The sequence below is a fragment of the Hypanus sabinus genome, chromosome 7, assembly GCF_030144855.1.
Source record: "Hypanus sabinus isolate sHypSab1 chromosome 7, sHypSab1.hap1, whole genome shotgun sequence".
Lineage (NCBI taxonomy): Eukaryota > Metazoa > Chordata > Chondrichthyes > Myliobatiformes > Dasyatidae > Hypanus > Hypanus sabinus.
Window position 1 is genome coordinate 49,311,429 of NC_082712.1, and position 18,198 is coordinate 49,329,626.

The 18,198-nt window shown below is 43.0% G+C and overlaps 1 protein-coding gene across 2 annotated transcripts in view; it reads left to right on the forward strand.

The window, feature by feature from the left end:
* The window catches only part of LOC132396772 (lysine-specific demethylase 4C-like), a 379,800-nt gene extending 362,628 nt beyond the window's left edge, over nt 1–17,172 (forward strand). The window contains exons 21-22 of one of the 2 annotated variants that reach the window (XM_059974646.1): nt 7,984–8,076; nt 17,075–17,172. In XM_059974646.1, the coding sequence (XP_059830629.1) occupies nt 7,984–8,076; nt 17,075–17,110 (129 nt within the window). In that variant the 3' untranslated portion in view covers nt 17,111–17,172. Of the gene's footprint in view, nt 1–7,983; nt 8,077–14,166; nt 15,245–17,074 lie in introns of those variants that run through there. The other variant, XM_059974645.1, reaches the window with a different exon arrangement.
* Nucleotides 17,173–18,198: the final 1,026 nt, after the last annotated feature.

Genomic DNA, 18,198 nt, shown 5'->3' on the forward strand with positions numbered 1-18,198 from the left:
GGTCTAGTTACAGGGAGAGGTGCCGAAAAGTTTAGTATGATCTTTATCTAATCCTTTCAATATTTGGTGGTTTTAAACAAGATGCTCCCCCTTAATCTTTTGTCCCCGAATGAGTACAGGCCCAAAGCCATCAACCATCTCTTCTATGTTAACCGTTTCATTCTCAGGATAATTTTTGTAATCTTCCTCTGGACCTTTACCGAAGCCAGCACATCCTTTATTAAATTAAAGTCAAATAATTACTGTAATAAAGTAAAGACAGGACACAGTACTCCAGAATTGTGGTTGATAATATCCACAAAAAAAACATCTAGCCAATAGTATCTAGAACCATTGTAGGTATGTGCAACGTGCTACTAAAGAAACATACGGAGGCAGAGAGAGCTGAACTCAGAATGCCCTTACTGATTCAAAATCGCGCTTAAATCTCCCTCCCATGGGCCCCTGCGACCTGTGGGGCAGACGTGACGTCAGACTGTCCCCAGAAGGTCCACTCCGAACGGGTAGTTTCAAACATGCTATCGCATGTCTGCCCGGGGCTCCCGATGGCGGTTTGAGTCCCACGTGTGTGGGCCATCCCCCCCCCCCGCCCCCCAGAAACGTCCATTGGGGGAGTGGAGCCCCCAGTCTTTGTTGCTTGCCTGGGTGGCCGGCCTCACCAGTGCGGTGCGGGTACCCTCACTGGTTGCTCAATGTTCAAGTGCACCGGTTTGAGGCCGTCCACTGTAAAAGTCTCTTCCCAGCCGCCCACCTCCAATGCACAAGTGGTTCCATTGTGCTGGATCACCTTGAAGGGTCCCTCATGTGGACACTGTAGAGGTGACCTGTGCATGCCCTTGCAAATAAAAACATGCAGTCTCGGAGGTCTTTCGGGGTGAAGGATGGTGTGGGACCATGCCTGGAGATCAGGACCGGTGCCAGGTTCCCTACCTTGTCCCGCAGCCTCATTAGCACCGCTGCTGGAGTTTCTTCCGAACCTTGGGCTTCTGGAATGAACTCGCCTGGGACCATCAGGGTGCCATAGACCAATTCTGCTGAAGAGGTGTCTGGGTCCTCCTTGGGGGCTGTGCGAATGCCCAGTAGGACCCAAGGAAGCTCAGCTGCCCAGTTGGGGCCCCTGAGGCACGCCATCAGGGCCGACTTGAGATGCCGGTGGAATCGCTCTACCAAACCTTTGGACTAAGGATGTTACGCTGTGGTGTGATGCAGCTGGGTGCCCAGGAGCTGCACCAGTACTGTCCACAAACCAGATGTGAACTGCGCCCCTCTGTCGGAGGTGATGTCCATTGGGAGGCCGAACCTGGCGATCCAGTTTGCAATGAGTGTCCTGGCGCAGGACTTAGTGGACGGGTCTGCGAGCGGTACGGCTTCCGGCCATCTGGTAAACATGTCTACCATGGTAAAGATATACCTGGTGCCCCGGGAGACTGGCAGGGGGCCGACGATGTCAATGTGGATGTGTTGGAACCTCCTGTGTGTTGGCTGGAACTGTTGGAGGGGAGCCTTCACATGTCGCTGGACTTTGGCGGTCTGACAGTGTCCGCAGGTCCTGGCCCAGTGTCGTACACCAACTCAGCCAACGAGGTGTACAGATCCTCTTTGGGCGCTGTGCAAATTTGAAGCAGGACCCAGGGAAGCTTGTCCACCCAGTTAGGTCCTCTCAGGCGGGCCATGAGAGCCGACTTCAAGTGACGGTGGAAGCGTTCCACTAGTCCATTCGACTGTGGGTGGTAGGCAGTTGTGTGGTGTAGCTGCCTTCCCAACAGGCTGGAGGTGAACTGGGTGCCTCTGTCAGAGGTAATGTGGGTTGGTACCCCGAAGCCCAGGTTGCAATCAGTGCTCGGGCGCAGGAATCGACAGATGTGTCGGTGAGCGGGACCGCCTCTAGCCATCTCGTGAACCGGTCTACCATAGTTAGGAGGTACCGTGACACTGGCAGGGGCCCCACGATATCCACATGAATGTGGCGAACTTCCGGCGGGTGGGTTTGAACTGCTGCGGCGGGGCTTTAGTGTGCTGCTGCACCTTGGCTATTTGGCACTGTGCACATGTTCTGGCCCATTCGCTGACCTATTTGCGAAGTCCGTGCCACGCGAACTTGCTGGAGACCAGCCAGATGGTTGTCCTGATAGATGGGTGTGCCAAACCGTGTATGGAGTTGAAAACTCGGTGCTGCCAGGCTGCTGGGATGATGGGGTGAGGTTGGCCAGTAGCCACGTCAACAGGAGGGTCCTCTCATCTGGGCCTATGAGGAAGTCTTGCAGCTGCAAACCCAAGACTGCAGTCCTGTAGCTGGGGATCTTGTCGTCTGCCTGCTGTACCTCTGCCAGTGCTGCATAGTCCACCCCCAGGGACAGGGCCTGGATAGCTAGTCTGGAGAGTGCGCCCGCCATGACGTGCCAGATGTCCGTCGTGTACTGGGAGATGTAGGACAGGTGTTGCTGCTGGCGAGCCGACCAGGGACACCTTTGTGAACGCGAATGTCAATGGTTTGTGGTACGTGAACGCGGTGAATGGCCTAACTTCTAAGAAGTACCTGAAATGCCGGATTGCCAGATACAGTGCCAACAGCTCCCAGTCGAAAGCACTGTACTTGAGTTCGGGTGGTCGTAGGTGTTTGCTGAAGAGTGCCAGGGGTTGCCAGCGCCCCTCAATGAGCTGCTCCAGCACCCCACCAACTGCTGTGTCGGATGCGTCCACTGTGAGGGCGGTTGGAATGACCGTTCTGGGGTGCACCAGCATCGCGGCATCCGCCAAGACTTCCTTGGCTTTAACGAAAGTGGCCACATCCTCTTCGTCCCAAGTAATGTCCTTGCCTTTACTGGACATCAGGGTGTACAAAGGGTGCATGATACGGGCTGCTGAGGAGAGGAAACAGTGGTATAAGATCACCATACCAATGAACTCCTGCAGGCCTTTGACCGTGTTGGGCTGGGCAAAGTGGCGGATCGCGTCTACCTTGGCAGGCAGAGGTGTTGCCCAGTCTTTGGTAATCCTGTGGCCCAGAAAGTCGATGGTGTCGAGACTGAACTGGCATTTGACCGGGTTGATCGTGAGGCCGAAACCACTCAGGCGAGAGTAGAGCTGGGGGAGGTGGGACAGATGCTCCTGACGGACTACTGCTGGCTATGAGGGTGTCGTCCAAATAGATGAACGCAAAGTCCAGGTCGCGTCCCACTGCGTCCATTAGCCGCTGGAACGTTTGTGCAGCATTCTTCAGGCTGAACGGCATTCAGAGGAATTCGAACAGGCCAAACGGGGTGATGAGTGCTGTTTTGGGGATGTCTTCAGGGTGTACCGGGATTTGATGGTATCCCTGGATGAGGTCTACTTTGGAAAATATTCTTGCACTGTGCAGGTTTGCTGTAAAGTCCTGTATGTGCAGCACTGGGTAGCGGTCTGGAATTGTAGCCTCATTCAGTCTGCAGTAGTCGCTGCATGGTTTCCAGCCCCCGGCTGCTTTGGGCACCATGTGTAGGGGGGAGGCCCATGGGCTGTTGGACCTCCATAGGATCCCCAATTCCTCCATCCTCTTGAACTCTTCTTTCGTCAGGCGGAGCTTTTCTGGGGGGAGCCTTCCTGTGCAGGCGTGGAGGGGTGGTCCCTGGGTCGGAATGTGGTGCTGTACTCTGTGTCTGGGCATGGCTGCCCTGAACTGCGGTGCCAGAATCGATGGAAAGTCCGCCAGGATTCTGGTGAATTCGTTGTCCGACAGTGTGATGGAGACCAGGTGTGTGGCCGGCAACTTGGCTTCACCCAGGGAAAATGTCTGGGAAGTCTCGGCATGTACCAGTCTTTTCCCTTGCAAATTGACCAGCAGTCTGTGAGCTCGCAAGAAGTCCGCCCCCAGGAGTGGTTGGGCCACGACGGCCAGTGTGAAGTCCCACGTGAACCAGCTGGTGCCGAACTGCAGCTGCACTGTGCGGGTGCCATAGGTCTGTATCATGCCGCCGTTTGCGGCCCTCAGGGCGCGTTCTGGCTTCCTGTTGCGGGTGTCGTACCCCATTGGGGGTAAGATGCTGATTTCTGCTCCGGTTTCGACCAAGAAGCGGCATCCTGACTGTTTGTCCCAGATGTACAAGAGGCTGTCCTGGTGGCTATAGCCATTAGCGGCAGCTGGCCCTGGCCCTTACAGGGCGGGCGACAACGTCGGGCTTCTGTGCCCCACCGCTGGTGGTAGAAACACCACTATTCACTGGCCTCCTCACTCCTGCCTCTGTGTTGTGTGCGCCCCCTTGCCGGGCCTGGTCTGGTCTGCTGTTGGGCGTGTGGCTTGGTAATCTGACCACCGGACGCCACGCTCTCCCTCTTGGCTTTCCACAGCACGTCTGCCTGGACCGCCACCTTCCGGGGGGGGGGTCACTGAAATCTGCGTCGGCCAGCAGCAGATGTATGTCCTCAGGCAGTTGCCCTAGGAATGCTTGCTCAAACATAAGGCAGGGCTTGTGTCCGTTAGCCAGGGCCAGCATCTCGTTTATCAATGCTGATGGAGGCCTGTCTCCCAAACTGTCCAGGTGCAGCAGGCGGGCACTTTGCTCACGCCGTGAGAGGCCAAAGGTCCCAATGAGTAGTGCTTTGAGTGCTTCATATTTGCCTTCTTCTGGGGGCGACTGTATGAAATCCGCAACCTGGGCAGCCGTCTCCTGGTCAAGGGTGCTCACCGTGTAATAGTAACGCGTGGAATCAGAAGGTATCTGCCAAATCTGGAACTGGGCTTCTGCTTGACTAAACCACACGTGTGGTCGCAGCGTCCAGAAAGTCGACAGTTTTAGTGAAACTGCGTGAACAGATGAAGAGTCGGTCATCTTTGGTCCAAATCCCGTTTGGACCGTCGGAGTGACCAGTGTAGCGATGTACTACATACAGAGCTAGAAACAACGACACGCAGTCGGTAGGTCATTTTGAGACTAGTTTATTCAAACTTCGCGGAGCTGGCTTTTAATCTCTAGGTTCCACCCTCTCCGGGCGGAAATGACATCAGAGGTGCATTACCAAAGTCTCTTCCCACGCGCTGGCTATTTGTGAGCCAGTTCGCCTGCGCAGAAAGTGGGTCACCACAAATATATACAAACCCCATTTCCAGAAAAGTTGGGATATTTTCCAAAATGCAATAAAAACAAAAATCTGTGATGTTAATTCATGTGAACCTTTATTTAACTGACAAAAGTACAAAGAAAAGATTTTCAATAGTTTTACTGACCAACTTAATTGTATTTTGTAAATATACACAAATTTAGAATTTGATGGCTGTAACACACTCAACAAAAGTTGGGACAGAGTTAAAATAAGATTGAGAAGTGCACAAAATATTCAAGTAACACCGGTTTGGAAGACTCCACATTAAGCAGGCTAATTGGTAGCTGGTGAGGTATCATGACTGGGTATAAAAGTAGAGTCCATCAAAGGCTCAGTCTTTGCAAGCAAGGATGGGTGGTGGCTCATCCCTTTGTGCCAAAATTCATGAGAGAATTGTTAGTCAGTTCAAAAGGAACATTTCTCAATGCGATTGCAGAGAATTTGGGTCTTTCAACATCTATAGTACATAATATTGTGAAAAGATTCAGCGAATTCAGAGACATCTCAGTGCATAAAGGGCAAGGTCGGAAACCACTGTTGAATGTGTGTGATCTTCAAGCCCTCAGGCGGCACTGCCTAAGAAACCGTCATGCTACTGTGACAATTATAGCCACCTGGGCTCGGGAGTACTTCGGAAAACCATTGTCACTTAACACAGTCCGTCGCTTCATCCAGAAATGCAACTTGAAACTGTATTATGCAAGGAGGAAGCCATACATCAACTCTATGCAGAAACTCCGGCGAGTTCTCTGGGCCCGAGCTCATCTCAGATGGACTGAAAGACTGTGGAACCATGTGCTGTAGTCAGATGAGTCCACATTTCAGCTAGTTTTCGGAAAAAACGAGCTTCGAGTTCTCCGTGCCAAAGATGAAAACGACCATCCTGATTGTTAACAGCAAAAGGTGCAAAAGCCAGCATCTGTGATGGTATGGGGGTACATCAGTGCCCACGGAATGGGTGAGTTGCATGTATGTGAAGGTACCATTGACTCTGAGACATATATTAGGATTTTAGAGAGACATATGTTGCCATCACGGCAACGTCTCTTCCCGGGACGTCCATGCTTATTTTAGCAGGACAATGCCAGACCACATTCTGCACGGGCTACAACAGCGTGGCTTTGTAGACACAGAGTGTGTGTGCTTGACTGGCCTGCTGCCAGTCCAGATCTATCTCCTATTGAAAATGTATGGCGCATCATGAAGAGGAGAATCAGACAACAGAGACCACGGACTGTTGAGCAGCTGAAGTCTTATATCAAGCAAGAATGGACAAAATTTCCAATTGCAAATCTACTACAATTAGTATCCTCAGTTCCAAAATGATTAAAAAGTGTTATTAAAAGGAAAGGTGATGTAACACAATGGTAAACATGCCTCTGTCCCAACTTTTGCTGAGTCTGTTGCAGCCATCAAATTATAAATTTGTGTATATTTCAGTTCAGTTGGTCAGTAAAACTATTGAAAATCTTTTCTTTGTACTTCTGTCAGTTATATAAAGGTTCACGTGAATTAACATATCACAGATTTTTGTTTTTATTGCATTTTGGAAAATATCCCAACTTTTCTGGAAATGGGGTTTGTACATATAAGTAATGGATGAAAATGTAGATGGGCCAATTCTTATGTTTGTAGTGCAAAAGTTGGTGGAAATCGTGAGGCAGCGAGGTATAAATCAGTTGGAAATTTGAGAGAGACTTGGTGTTTAAAATAGACAAGTGTGGAGTGGTACAGTTTGAGAGGTCAAATATAAGAGGAAAGCAAAACGCAGAATTGATGGAGCACTGATGTACAAAGAGGTCTTGAGATGCAAGGCTGTAGCTCCCTGAAAATTGACAACACAAGGAGATAGCGTGGCAAAGTAGATGTACAGCCTTTATTAGTCAGGGCATTGAGTATAAAAGTTGGGAAGACGCGTTGCAACTGTATAAAACTTTGGTTAGCCACATTTAAAATAATTTCTGCAGTTTACGCACCCCTCATACAAACTCTTCTCCCTCCTGCCGTCTGGGAAAAGGCACTGAAGCATTCAGGCTCTCACAACCAGACTATGTAACAGTTTCTTCCCCCAAGCTATCAGACTCCTCAATACCCAGAGCTTAGACTGACACCTTATTGCCCTATTGTCCTGTTTAATATTTACTGTAATGCCTGCCCTTTGTTTTGTGCACTTTATGCAGTCCTGGGTAGATCTGTAGTCTGGTGTAGTGGTTCTTTCTCTCTGTTTTTTTTTGCATAGTTCTGTCTAGTTTTTGTACTGTGTCATGTAAGTAACACCATGGTCCTGAAAAACATTGTCTCATTTTTACTATGTACTGTACCAGCAGTTATGGTCGAAATGACAACAAAAGTGACCTTGATTACAGGAAAGATGTGGAGGTTTTGAAGAACGTGCAGAAGAGGTTTACCTGGATGTTGCCTTGATTTGAGTCTGTTAGGGATAAGGAGAGGTTGGACAAACTTCAGAATGTTTTCGCTGTTCATTGGAGTGTAGGAGGCTGTGAAGAACAGATAGGGTGGGTGTTCGGAGTCTTTTTCCCAGTATGAACGGATTTAAGGTGATGGGTGGTGATGTTCAAAGGAGACTTTAAACTTAAGGTTTTTTTTTACACAGAGGGTGGTAGGTGTCTGGAATGTAGTAGAAACAGATCTAACAGCAACATTTAAGAAGCATTTGGACAGGCTCATGATCAGGCAGATCAATAGGCTGGTGCATACTTGGTTGGCTGAACAGCCATTTCCTATGCTGTACAGTTCTATGGTTCTAACTATTAATGCTATTTAAAGAGTTAGTTCTGCTTTGAAAATTCGGTATTGTGAGTACAGAATAGGAATAGAATGTAATACGTCAAGGAACATTAGATTGATATCATCAATTTAAAAGGTTTTCTAAAATTGTGTTTATAGGTTGAGTTTGAAGATGGCTCTCAACTTGTAGTGAAACGCGATGATGTGTACACATTAAATGAAGAACTGCCAAAACGGGTTAAGTCACGACTGGTAAGTAAACTCTCCTGAAATATTCGGACAATTCTGTGTACTATCATTTGCAAGGTAACTGTGTATGAGGCAAAGTATCTGTCCTAACCCAACATATTGATCAACACCATTTAGTGCAATGAAAGCTGAGTGAACTGACACTTGATAAACTAACATGCACTAAACAGCAAGCAGCTCAGGACTGGATATGGGCTGAGATATTTCCTCCTGCTGTTATATCCAATTATTCCATATGTTTTTTACTTTACTGAATAAAATCTATCAATGTCAGTATTCTCCTGTTATCAGTTCTCATTTTAACATTTACTGACCTGAAATTGTGTTTAAGACAATAAATTTAGGAGCAGAATTAGGCTATTTGGTCTAATTCTATCATGGCTGATTTATTATCCCTCTCAATTCCATTCTCCTGCCTTCTCCCCATAACTTTAGATGGCCCACTAATCAAGACCCCCTATCCACCTCCACTTTAAATATGCCTGATGACTTGGTCTCCACAACTATCTGTGGCAATGAATTCCACAGAATCACCACATTCTCTGGCTAAAGAACATCCTCCTCATCTCTGTTCTAAAGGCTCTATTCTGAGCCTTTGTACTTTGGTCCACTAAAGGAAACATTCAGAACCATCAAATGCTCCTTATACATTAGCCCTTTTATTCTTGGAATCATTCTCATGAACCTCTATTGGATCTTCTCCAATGCTAACACGGCTTTTTTTTAGATAAGGGGATCAAAACTGCTCACATTTCCCCGAGTACAATCTGACCAATGCTTTATAAAGCCTCAGCATGACATCTAACACGAAAAGAAGAAGTCCTAACACCATATATAGTTACAGTTGCCCTTGATTATTCAGTACAGCATTAAATCCCATGGGCTTCAAAGTACCAAGACAAAAGGTGAGGTATCATACATCACAGAAGCAGGTCTTTTGGCCCACAGTTTCCATGCTGACCATATACTGATTCATTTATAGTAACCTCATTTTACCCTTCCCACTTTGCTCCAATATTTTTGGGTGTCATCGGAGCAATTTGCAAGCAGAAAACTGCAGAATCAGAACGATATTGAAGAGGGAGATTAAACATGACTGGAAGCTGAGTACATACTTACAAGGAAAAAATGGAAGTGTTCAGCACTGCATCTGCATATGGTTTTTCCAGTGCGGAATAGATCATGTTGAGAGAATCAAATGAAATACATTAAAATGGGAACAACTCAAATAAACTTCACATGGAAAGGCTGTTTAGATTCCTGGGAGCTGAGAAGGGAAGAAATAAAAGCAAAATGTTGTGGTTGTGTGGAAAGGGCAGTGATTGTTAGAGAAGGGAGGATGGACACAGAGTTATGATGCGATAGTGCTTCAGAGTCTGAAGTGGAAAGGTAAACTTATCTAGTGGTGGATAGTTAGAACATGGAAAAGCCTAATTCTGATCTGGTTGGGAGGATGGGAGTTAAGAGCAGAAATACAGGAACTAGAGAAGCTGTGATAGGGCCGTCAGCTTTGCTGGAGAAGTCACAGCTGTGTGGCTACATTTTAAATGAGTCTTCATCAGAGAAAATAATATGGATAGAGGGACATTAAGAGAATGACGCTCAATCCTTCAAGGAAACAGAGTGGTAGATGTGTCACCAATGAGAATAAAGCCATCTTTGGTCACTAACCTGTCCCAGGAGGTGGACTAGGAAACACACTGGTGCAGCTACTAGAACTGCCGCCTCACAGCACCAGAGATATAGGTTCAATCCTGACCTCAGGTGCTCTCTAGGTGGAGTTTCTATGTTCTCCTTGTGGGTTTCCTCTGGGTGCTCCCGCTTCCTCTCACGTTCCAAGATGTGGATTAATTGGTCACTGTAAATTGCACCTAGTGTGTAGGTGAGTGGTGGAATCTGTGGGTAGTTAGTGAGAATATGGGAAGTATAAAGAAAATGGCATGAATGTGTCATGCATTGTCAAACTGGTTTGTTTCTGTTCTGTGACTATCTGAAGTTGAGGGCAGGGTGGGAGTTGGCAGAAGAGATCATGGAATTGACAGTGGTAATGAAACCGCACCTATGTTTCAGTGTAATGAAAATAGAAGTAAGGGAGAAGATGTGAATAAGTGCCTTAAACATGAGTTTTTGATAAATATTTTGAATGAGCAAATACAAAAGGATGTAAAATTAGAAGCAACATTTGCCAAGTCTGGAAACGAGAGAGCAGAAAGCTTAAATCATCCATTGCTCTTGGAACCTGCCTATCATTTTTTTTTCTATCTATGATCCTTCATTGGTGAATTTTGAAATGTTCTGAACTCTCAAGATCACTAGGCTCTTGAGCACCCCATTACAACTTTTCATTCAACCCTTCTCTACCATGGCTGGATCACTTTTCATACTTTCTTTTAGTTGTAAGATTTGTATTAAATGTTGGCTACTCTTGCTTGCTCTTGTGCCTTTTATTGTAGTCTACCTGCCTATTTTTGTTGTAATCCTATCTGGGGCTCATTCCCTAAACACTGTTTTTAGTGTATCAGTGACTAATTTCGTGCTACTTCATGCACTCATACAGAGTTTAACATTTTGATTACATTTTCTAGCAATTTCTCACCTCTATTGTGGTCCATCTCTGATTCTTCCTTCCCTGTCTGGACCCCTCCATAAATATCCATTAGAGGCGCACGGTCTCCACAGTTTCTTTACCATCCTGTCTCCAGTAAGAACTCCATTCCATTCTTCCAGTTAATCAATCTCCACAGTATTTGCTTCAGCGGTGAAACCTTCCTTATCGGTACCTCTGTAACATCTTCCACCTGTCACAGGGCCCACTTTATCCCTTTTCCGCACTTCTGGACACTTTGTCCTCACTTTCTCTCTACTAGCTTCTGCATTCAAAGGATCATCCTTCACAAAATTCCAATACCAGAGATCTTTCCCTCCCATTTCAGCATTTCAAAGGAACTTTTCTTTTTGTGACTCCCTCTCCTTGGTCTATCTTTCTGTTGAACCAACCAATGCTTGTCTACTAGCACTTGCAATAACTATCCATTCACCCCTCCATCTGTCAGGGATTCGGGCAATCTTTACATATAGAGAAGTGTTCCACAAAAATTTATTGTAATATGATGTGTTACATTAGGTGTACACAGTGTGCTCACCTATACATTCAGGAGTCCAAAGAAAGGGTGTCAGGGGTTACGGGGAGAAGGCTGGAGAATGGGGTTGAGTGACATACTAAATCAGCCATGATCGAATGGTAGAGCAGAATTGATGGCCCAAATACCCTAATTCTGCTCCTCTGTCTTATGGTTTAAATACAGATTGGGTGTTCATTTTGTGGAGCTACCTGCATTTAATCTGCAGAAGTGACTCTGAGCTGCTTGCTGTCTGGCATTTTGAATTTTCCATCCTACTTCACTGTAACCGTCCTGTACAATTACAATGAGACCAAACATCTCATTTTCTGCTTGGAAAATTTGAAGGCTTCTAGATTCAATATCCACTGTTGAGTAACTTACTTTCTGTTACAAGTATAAGAATTGGTCATTTCTGCTGCAAATCATCCTCTGCAATTTTTCCCTCAGATTTTCTCTCTGATAGTATCAGTGACCTTCTAGACTTATCTCTCTGCCACGCTATAGACAAGAAGTGAATCAATCTTCAGCACTCCCCATTAACCCATTAGACCTGACTTCACCCTATGATAGACATTCCCTTTTCTTATCCATTTCCTCTTCCACCCTCTTTGAACATTATAATCAGCCATGTTTTTCCCATTTGTAAAACACACCAGTATAACTATGTTCTTTCTGATGACAGTCTTAATTTTTAGTATATCTCTCGGTGCACTGTATATGCACTTGATAAGTACACATTTCTATATTCAAAGTTCAAAGTATATTGATTATCAAAGTACACATTTGTTTATTTATTGCAATGCTGTATGGAGTGGCCCTTCAATCCGTGACGCCCAGTAACCCCTTATTTAACCCTAGCCTAATCATGGGACAATTAACAATGACCAATGGATCTACTAAGCAGTATATCTTTGGATATTGGGGAAAACATACAAATTCCTTAAAGACAGCGGTGGGATTTGAACCTGGGTTGCTGTATTGTAAAGCATCATGCTTGTCACTATGCTACCGTGATAGTGACACAGTTGTATATTTCACCATATATTACCTTGAGATTCATTTTTTGTAGGCATTCACAGTAAATGCAAAGAAATACCATAGAATCAATGAAAAACTGCACAGAATGAGATGGAAAAAGACCAATGTGCAAAAAAACAACAAGCTGTACAAATACAAAATAAAACCAAAATAATAATAATAAATAAATAAACAATAAATATCAAGGAAATGAGATGAAGAGTCCTTAAAAGTGAGTCAATATTTTTTGAGAACAGTTCATTGCTGGGGTGGGTGAAGTTACCCCCTATGGTCCAGGAGCTTGATGGTTGAGGGGTAATAACTGTTCCTAAACCTGGTGGTATGAGGTTGAATAGGTTAGGACTTTATTCCCTAGAACTTAGAAGAATGGGGGAGATCTATATCCCTCCACTCACCTCATTTTTCGAGTCTGTCTGACAGCATCTTAAATACCATCTTCATAAGTGCTTCCACTAGACTCTCCAATACCAATCACTCTCTGTATATAAAAAAATGTACAACTATACCCCATAGTTTCCTTCAAAACCTTCCCACTTTCATCTTAATTGCATACCCTCTACACCGTCCAAAACTCCCACCAATTTTTGTGTTATCTGCAACCTTACTGACCTACTAGTTTATATTTTCATCCTACTCATTTGTGTACATCACAAAGAACAGAGGCCCAACGTTGATCCCTGCAGAACTCTTATCATGGATCTCTATTTAATGTGCCATTACTTCATCTCCATTGCAATGAATGAGCATGCATTTAGAGAATGAATCATTCATCCTTTTAATATTTTATCCTGACCTGACTGATTGGCAGTGTATAATGATATTATACCACTACTCCTTCCTGACTAGTTATTACTTTTGTTACAACCATTGTGATATCAGCTTGTCCTTTATTTTAACTTTGTGAATTTTCCCTTACAAGAACCCTCTCTCACAAGTTGTCTATCCTCAGTATATAAAGTTTAAAGTCCATGCAGTATCATGTAAATGAGGAAAACACATCTTTGGGAACAAAAGTCCATATAGTAAAAGAAAATTCCTTTAACACCTACCTTCAATGATAAATGTGCCCACCTTAAAAAGATATTTGAACATAACCTTTACACATGTAAGAAAATGTATTTTGTCTTGAGGCAAATGAAATTGAGGAACAGTTAAGATAAAGAGAGCTGACTGCATAATGTAAAATGTATTCCTGTTTCATTTGTTGCTGTTCTAGGAGCATAGCTGGACTGAGCTTTCAAGTAATACTAAAGTGAAGCACTTGTGATGGTTAAGTGAGCAGAAAGTAAATCTCACTCAATTGTTCTTCAATCCAGATATTAAAAAGGATCTGGTTTCTAATGTTCAGCACAACTATATTCATAATCACTACTTGGGTGACAAGAAGGACTATTGTGTTCCTTTTAATTCTGTGACTGAAATTCAACCACTTACTTCAGCTCTGTGTCATTCACGTGATCATTATCGTTAATAATATTACTTAGTGCCCAGCATTTGTTTAATAAACGCTCAGTCAGAAATTGAATGATTTGAGGAAACTATTGGTCAGTGTTCACTCCCCAAACAATACTCCACTGCATATAACACCAATAATCACTCTGTCTTTTGCTCTCTTAAGGGCAGCAGAGTAGCATAGCGGTTAGTATTACGCAATTACAGCACCAACATTAGGTTCAAATTCCATTGCTGTCTGTAAGGAGTTTATATATTCTCTCCATTAATGCATGACTTTCCTCCCGGTTCTTCCACATTCCAAAGACATCTGGGTTAGTAGGTTAATTTGGTGGTGTGGACTCATTGAGCTGGAAGGGCCTGTTACCATGCTGTATCGCTAAATAAGTAAATAGTAATACTCTCTTTCCCTCAAAACACCTCTTTGGGGAACACAATGCTCTAGTATTAACATTTCCTAAAATGTACCTTTGTTTGTCAGTCTTCAGCTTCAGACATGCGTTATGAAGCAACGTTTTCCACTGAGAACATTCAGGCAAAGAAGCGACTGCGTGTTCTGAATTACAAATTCATGAATGAGTACGTGGATGATCCTGGTTACCGCACGTTCTTGGGAAATTTCTTCCAAACTCATTGCCGCCAAGGACAATAAAGTCCAGCTGAAAACCAAAAAAAAGAAAAACTATTTTGATCAATAAGTCAAAATAAATCTCCAACATGCTTGGGTTACAGTCACGTAAACCCAGTTTGTTTAAAAGAATAAGGGAATCCATAAACTTCTCCCTGCCACCCTCACTGAAGAATAAAGGGATAAAGAAATATCTGGATATTGCTTCTTGGAACAAGGACTTTTTCTGATGTGAATGAATAATTTTTCAAGGGTCTCAGCAACAAACTCCAATTCAGAGTCTTTAAAACAATAAAAACATTCATAAGAAAATTTTAAATATTTTTATATGACTGCTATAGTTTTGGATAGCACTTATTTTGCTTGATTTTAGCCTTGTAATTTTTGAGACTGCTACAGAATTGCTCTCATTTGGCTCTTTTACTTTTATTCACTAGATTTAGCAAAAGAGAAAAACGATCTATTGCTACCTGATAGCAGATTTTTTTATATTTAATAAAAGCTAGATCAGTGACAGATAGTTCACAAGCAAGTACCTGTTATGTATTTGGTACTCTTATCAGTTTTATATATAAAATCATTTCCAAATTGTAAAGGACACTTTTCTATTCTGTAAAGTAAGGGTCCTATAACATTAAGCCTTGCCTTACTTAATCCTTTGTCTTTAGTTTTTTAGTCAGCAAACTAATAGAAAAATACAAGGTAATCCCTCCTAAGGGAACAGGTTTATACTTAAGGGGCTTAATTGTAGCAACAATATATGAGGTTTAAATCATTTTAAGTGCTCTCTTAAAAACAGGAACTCATTGCTCTTGTATTATAGCTGTTTGGCGTTATTGTTATTTTATGGTTATTTAATGTAACTTCCCTTTTTAAAAACCCTTAAGTTTATGAATGGGCAGCATTGAATAAAACCATCAGTACCAAATCATCTTCTGGTCTTTTGAATTCATTAGGTTGGATACATATCTTATCCTCTGCTACTATTGCATGAAATAGACATTCATCCATGACCACATTTAAAGTTTTTGCCAGGGAAGTCTTTGCTGCTTTCCATACCTTGTTGCATGTCATATCAATTCTTCTGATAACCCACATGTTCCCTTCAGGGAAGCAAACTGATTCCAGCCTGCTTCATAGTATTTTGCACAACATCTCCCAAAAGTAAATCTTATTTTCAACTGAATTCACGTCCACTTACCCAGCGTACTACAAAACAGCAAACAATAGCTTCTTTATAGATTGTAACAAACTCTCCTCTTACCATTATGAAATGTGCCTACCTTTTACAAAAAAACCACTTGTCAGAAGTGGAGGAAGACTGGCCAAAAATTAAATTTTTAATAATGTATTATATGATCTGTAAATTCTCTTAAGGCTAAGTACTGTACCTGCTGCACAAACTCATTTGCATAAGGAAGAATTGTAACATGTACAACATGTTTTTCATTTTAATTTACATCATATTGTAGAGACACCATCAAAAGATGTTTACAATAGGGCTGTACAGTACATGGTACCAGAAAACCTGTTACTGATATTAAGCATTCAGTGGACTCAAAAATCCACCAAAAATCTCTAGAGCTTCTCAAATCAAATGGAAACTAAGTAGGGAATTAGTATGGAGACGTTGCCACCCTGCAGGGAACTTGTGATCTAGTTAACCTGTTTGGGCTTGCGACTTTAAAAATTGTGCTGATCTTAGATAAAATCAAGATTATTAGATTGCTTATAACAAATCCATATTGCTTGCACCCAGCTTTCTGCTGTAAAATTGTTAAAATTTTTAAATGTTTTTTTCCATATTCTTAAGAACTTCCAATGAAATTTCTTGATCCTGTACCCCAGCTGACCAGCCTAGTGTCGTACTAGGAAATCACAAAACTAAGATATACTGATCTGCAGAGCAATTGGATGGATTTGGTATTCAGGATCTGCCAGTCGGCCCAGGACTTAGACAACAGCTACACATAGGAGTCAGACCTTTTTTCCTTTATTTACATGGTAAATGTTCAGTGTTCTATCTGTAAATACCAGCATTTGACAGTGAGATCCAGCAAATCTGAATATATCACAACCCCACGTTGGACCTTGGATTCATTTTAAGCAACATAAATCTGTTTTGTGCTTTATTAACATTGCATAGAGATTTTATTGTTCATCTGGATTCAAATTTTCAGCCAGATGAAGACTTCCAGTTGATCCATCTTTACAAAGCATTTTAGTAGGAGGAAGAGCAGTATGTATGAAAACAGGTAATAGATTCCTTGAATTGAGTTAACTTCCATACAATGCTGCATTCTCTACATGCTGGTAAGTTGTTTCTTGGCCTTTCAGTCCATGCCAGAAGATACTGTTTATGGATGAGTTATGGTTGCAGTCGTGCTATCAAATTTCTGACACTTCATTGTCATTGGTCCTGACTTTTTATTAGCTGAATAATGAAATTGTATATTCAGGAAAGAAATATGTATTTTTTTCTCCCTTTGGTACTCAAATTTCTTTTTTCTACTTTGTGTCTGAAGAGAATGTGAGGCTGAACATATCAAATAAGATAATTCAAATTGATAACTGGTTCTGTCACACCTCCATCAGTGGCTTTCTGTATGAGATACCTTGTTAGATATTTCTCAAGTTGCTTTTAACATAACTTAGGAACTCTTGAATTATGTTTTAATGGCAGAGAAAATCTCATCAATAGTTTCATTTAATATCAGAGAAATGTATACAATATACATCCTGAAATTCTTTTTCTTCACAGACATCCATGAAAACAGAAGAGTGCCCCAAAGAATGAGTGACAGTAAAACGTTAGAACCCAGAAGTCCTCCTACTCCCCCCCCCAACTCGCAATAAAGATCATGATCTGCAATACAACAAAAGCTAGTTGTTGTCTGAACAATTTGACATACCACAGTCTCTGTCTCCCTCTCTCTCCTTAATAAAGGGAGAAAGAGGTGTCCCCTTTCATGGTGAGAGGGGAAACATAACAAAACAACTTACTGATTTACAGTGTTAGAAGTATATCATGCCGCTTTTTTTTCCAAGTTCTCCGACTTGTGAATCATCAACAAACTAACCCCCACTGAGAGTGTACGATTTGTACGATTTACAGAGCCTCTGACAGCTGATCCGCTGCTCCTGATGTTCCGTTTTTCTCCCACGACACTTGGTGGCATCATCAGAATCAGCCTGTCAACAGGGCCACAAAACCTTGGAACCCTGAAGGCGCGCTCCCTTCTAGGCTGCGTCCTTGGGATTTTGAAAAGTGGTTGGTTGTGAGCCCCCAGGAGAAGGAGGCAAAGTCTGAGAAAGCTCCACTCACTCTGGGGAAAGAAAAGACATCAAAGATGGAAATTGAACTCTTTTTGTTAATAAACTCTTAAGGAGTTGCCATTGAGTGCCATTGTAACTCCGCCTCCAACTACTTCAGACCATCTCTAAAAATTCTAAAATGCTACAGTCCTCTTCTGGAATATATTTTCTGTTATCTCACAGATCAGAGAAAACAAACTTCCTTAACATATGATGTTTTCTACAATGGTGAATTGGTTTTTGCTTCAGAATAGATGGAGTTACTATTTTTAATTTCCATATTATCAAGGTAGATTGAAACAATGTGTAGTGAGCCCTGTTGGAAAGTGGACATTAGCAGCAGGTTTACATATCCTGTTTACTAGTTTTACATACTGCAATTGATCTACACTTCTAAATGAAACTTCTATCTAAAAGCAAGAAACTGGAAAGTATACGAGGGGTGATTGATAAGTTCGTGGCCTAAGGTACAAGGAGATGAGTTATTAACAAAACTTTCTGCGTAATCAGTCAAAGAGTTGAATTGCATGAGTGTGTAACGAGAGCTGTAGAACTCCTCTCCTACCTTAG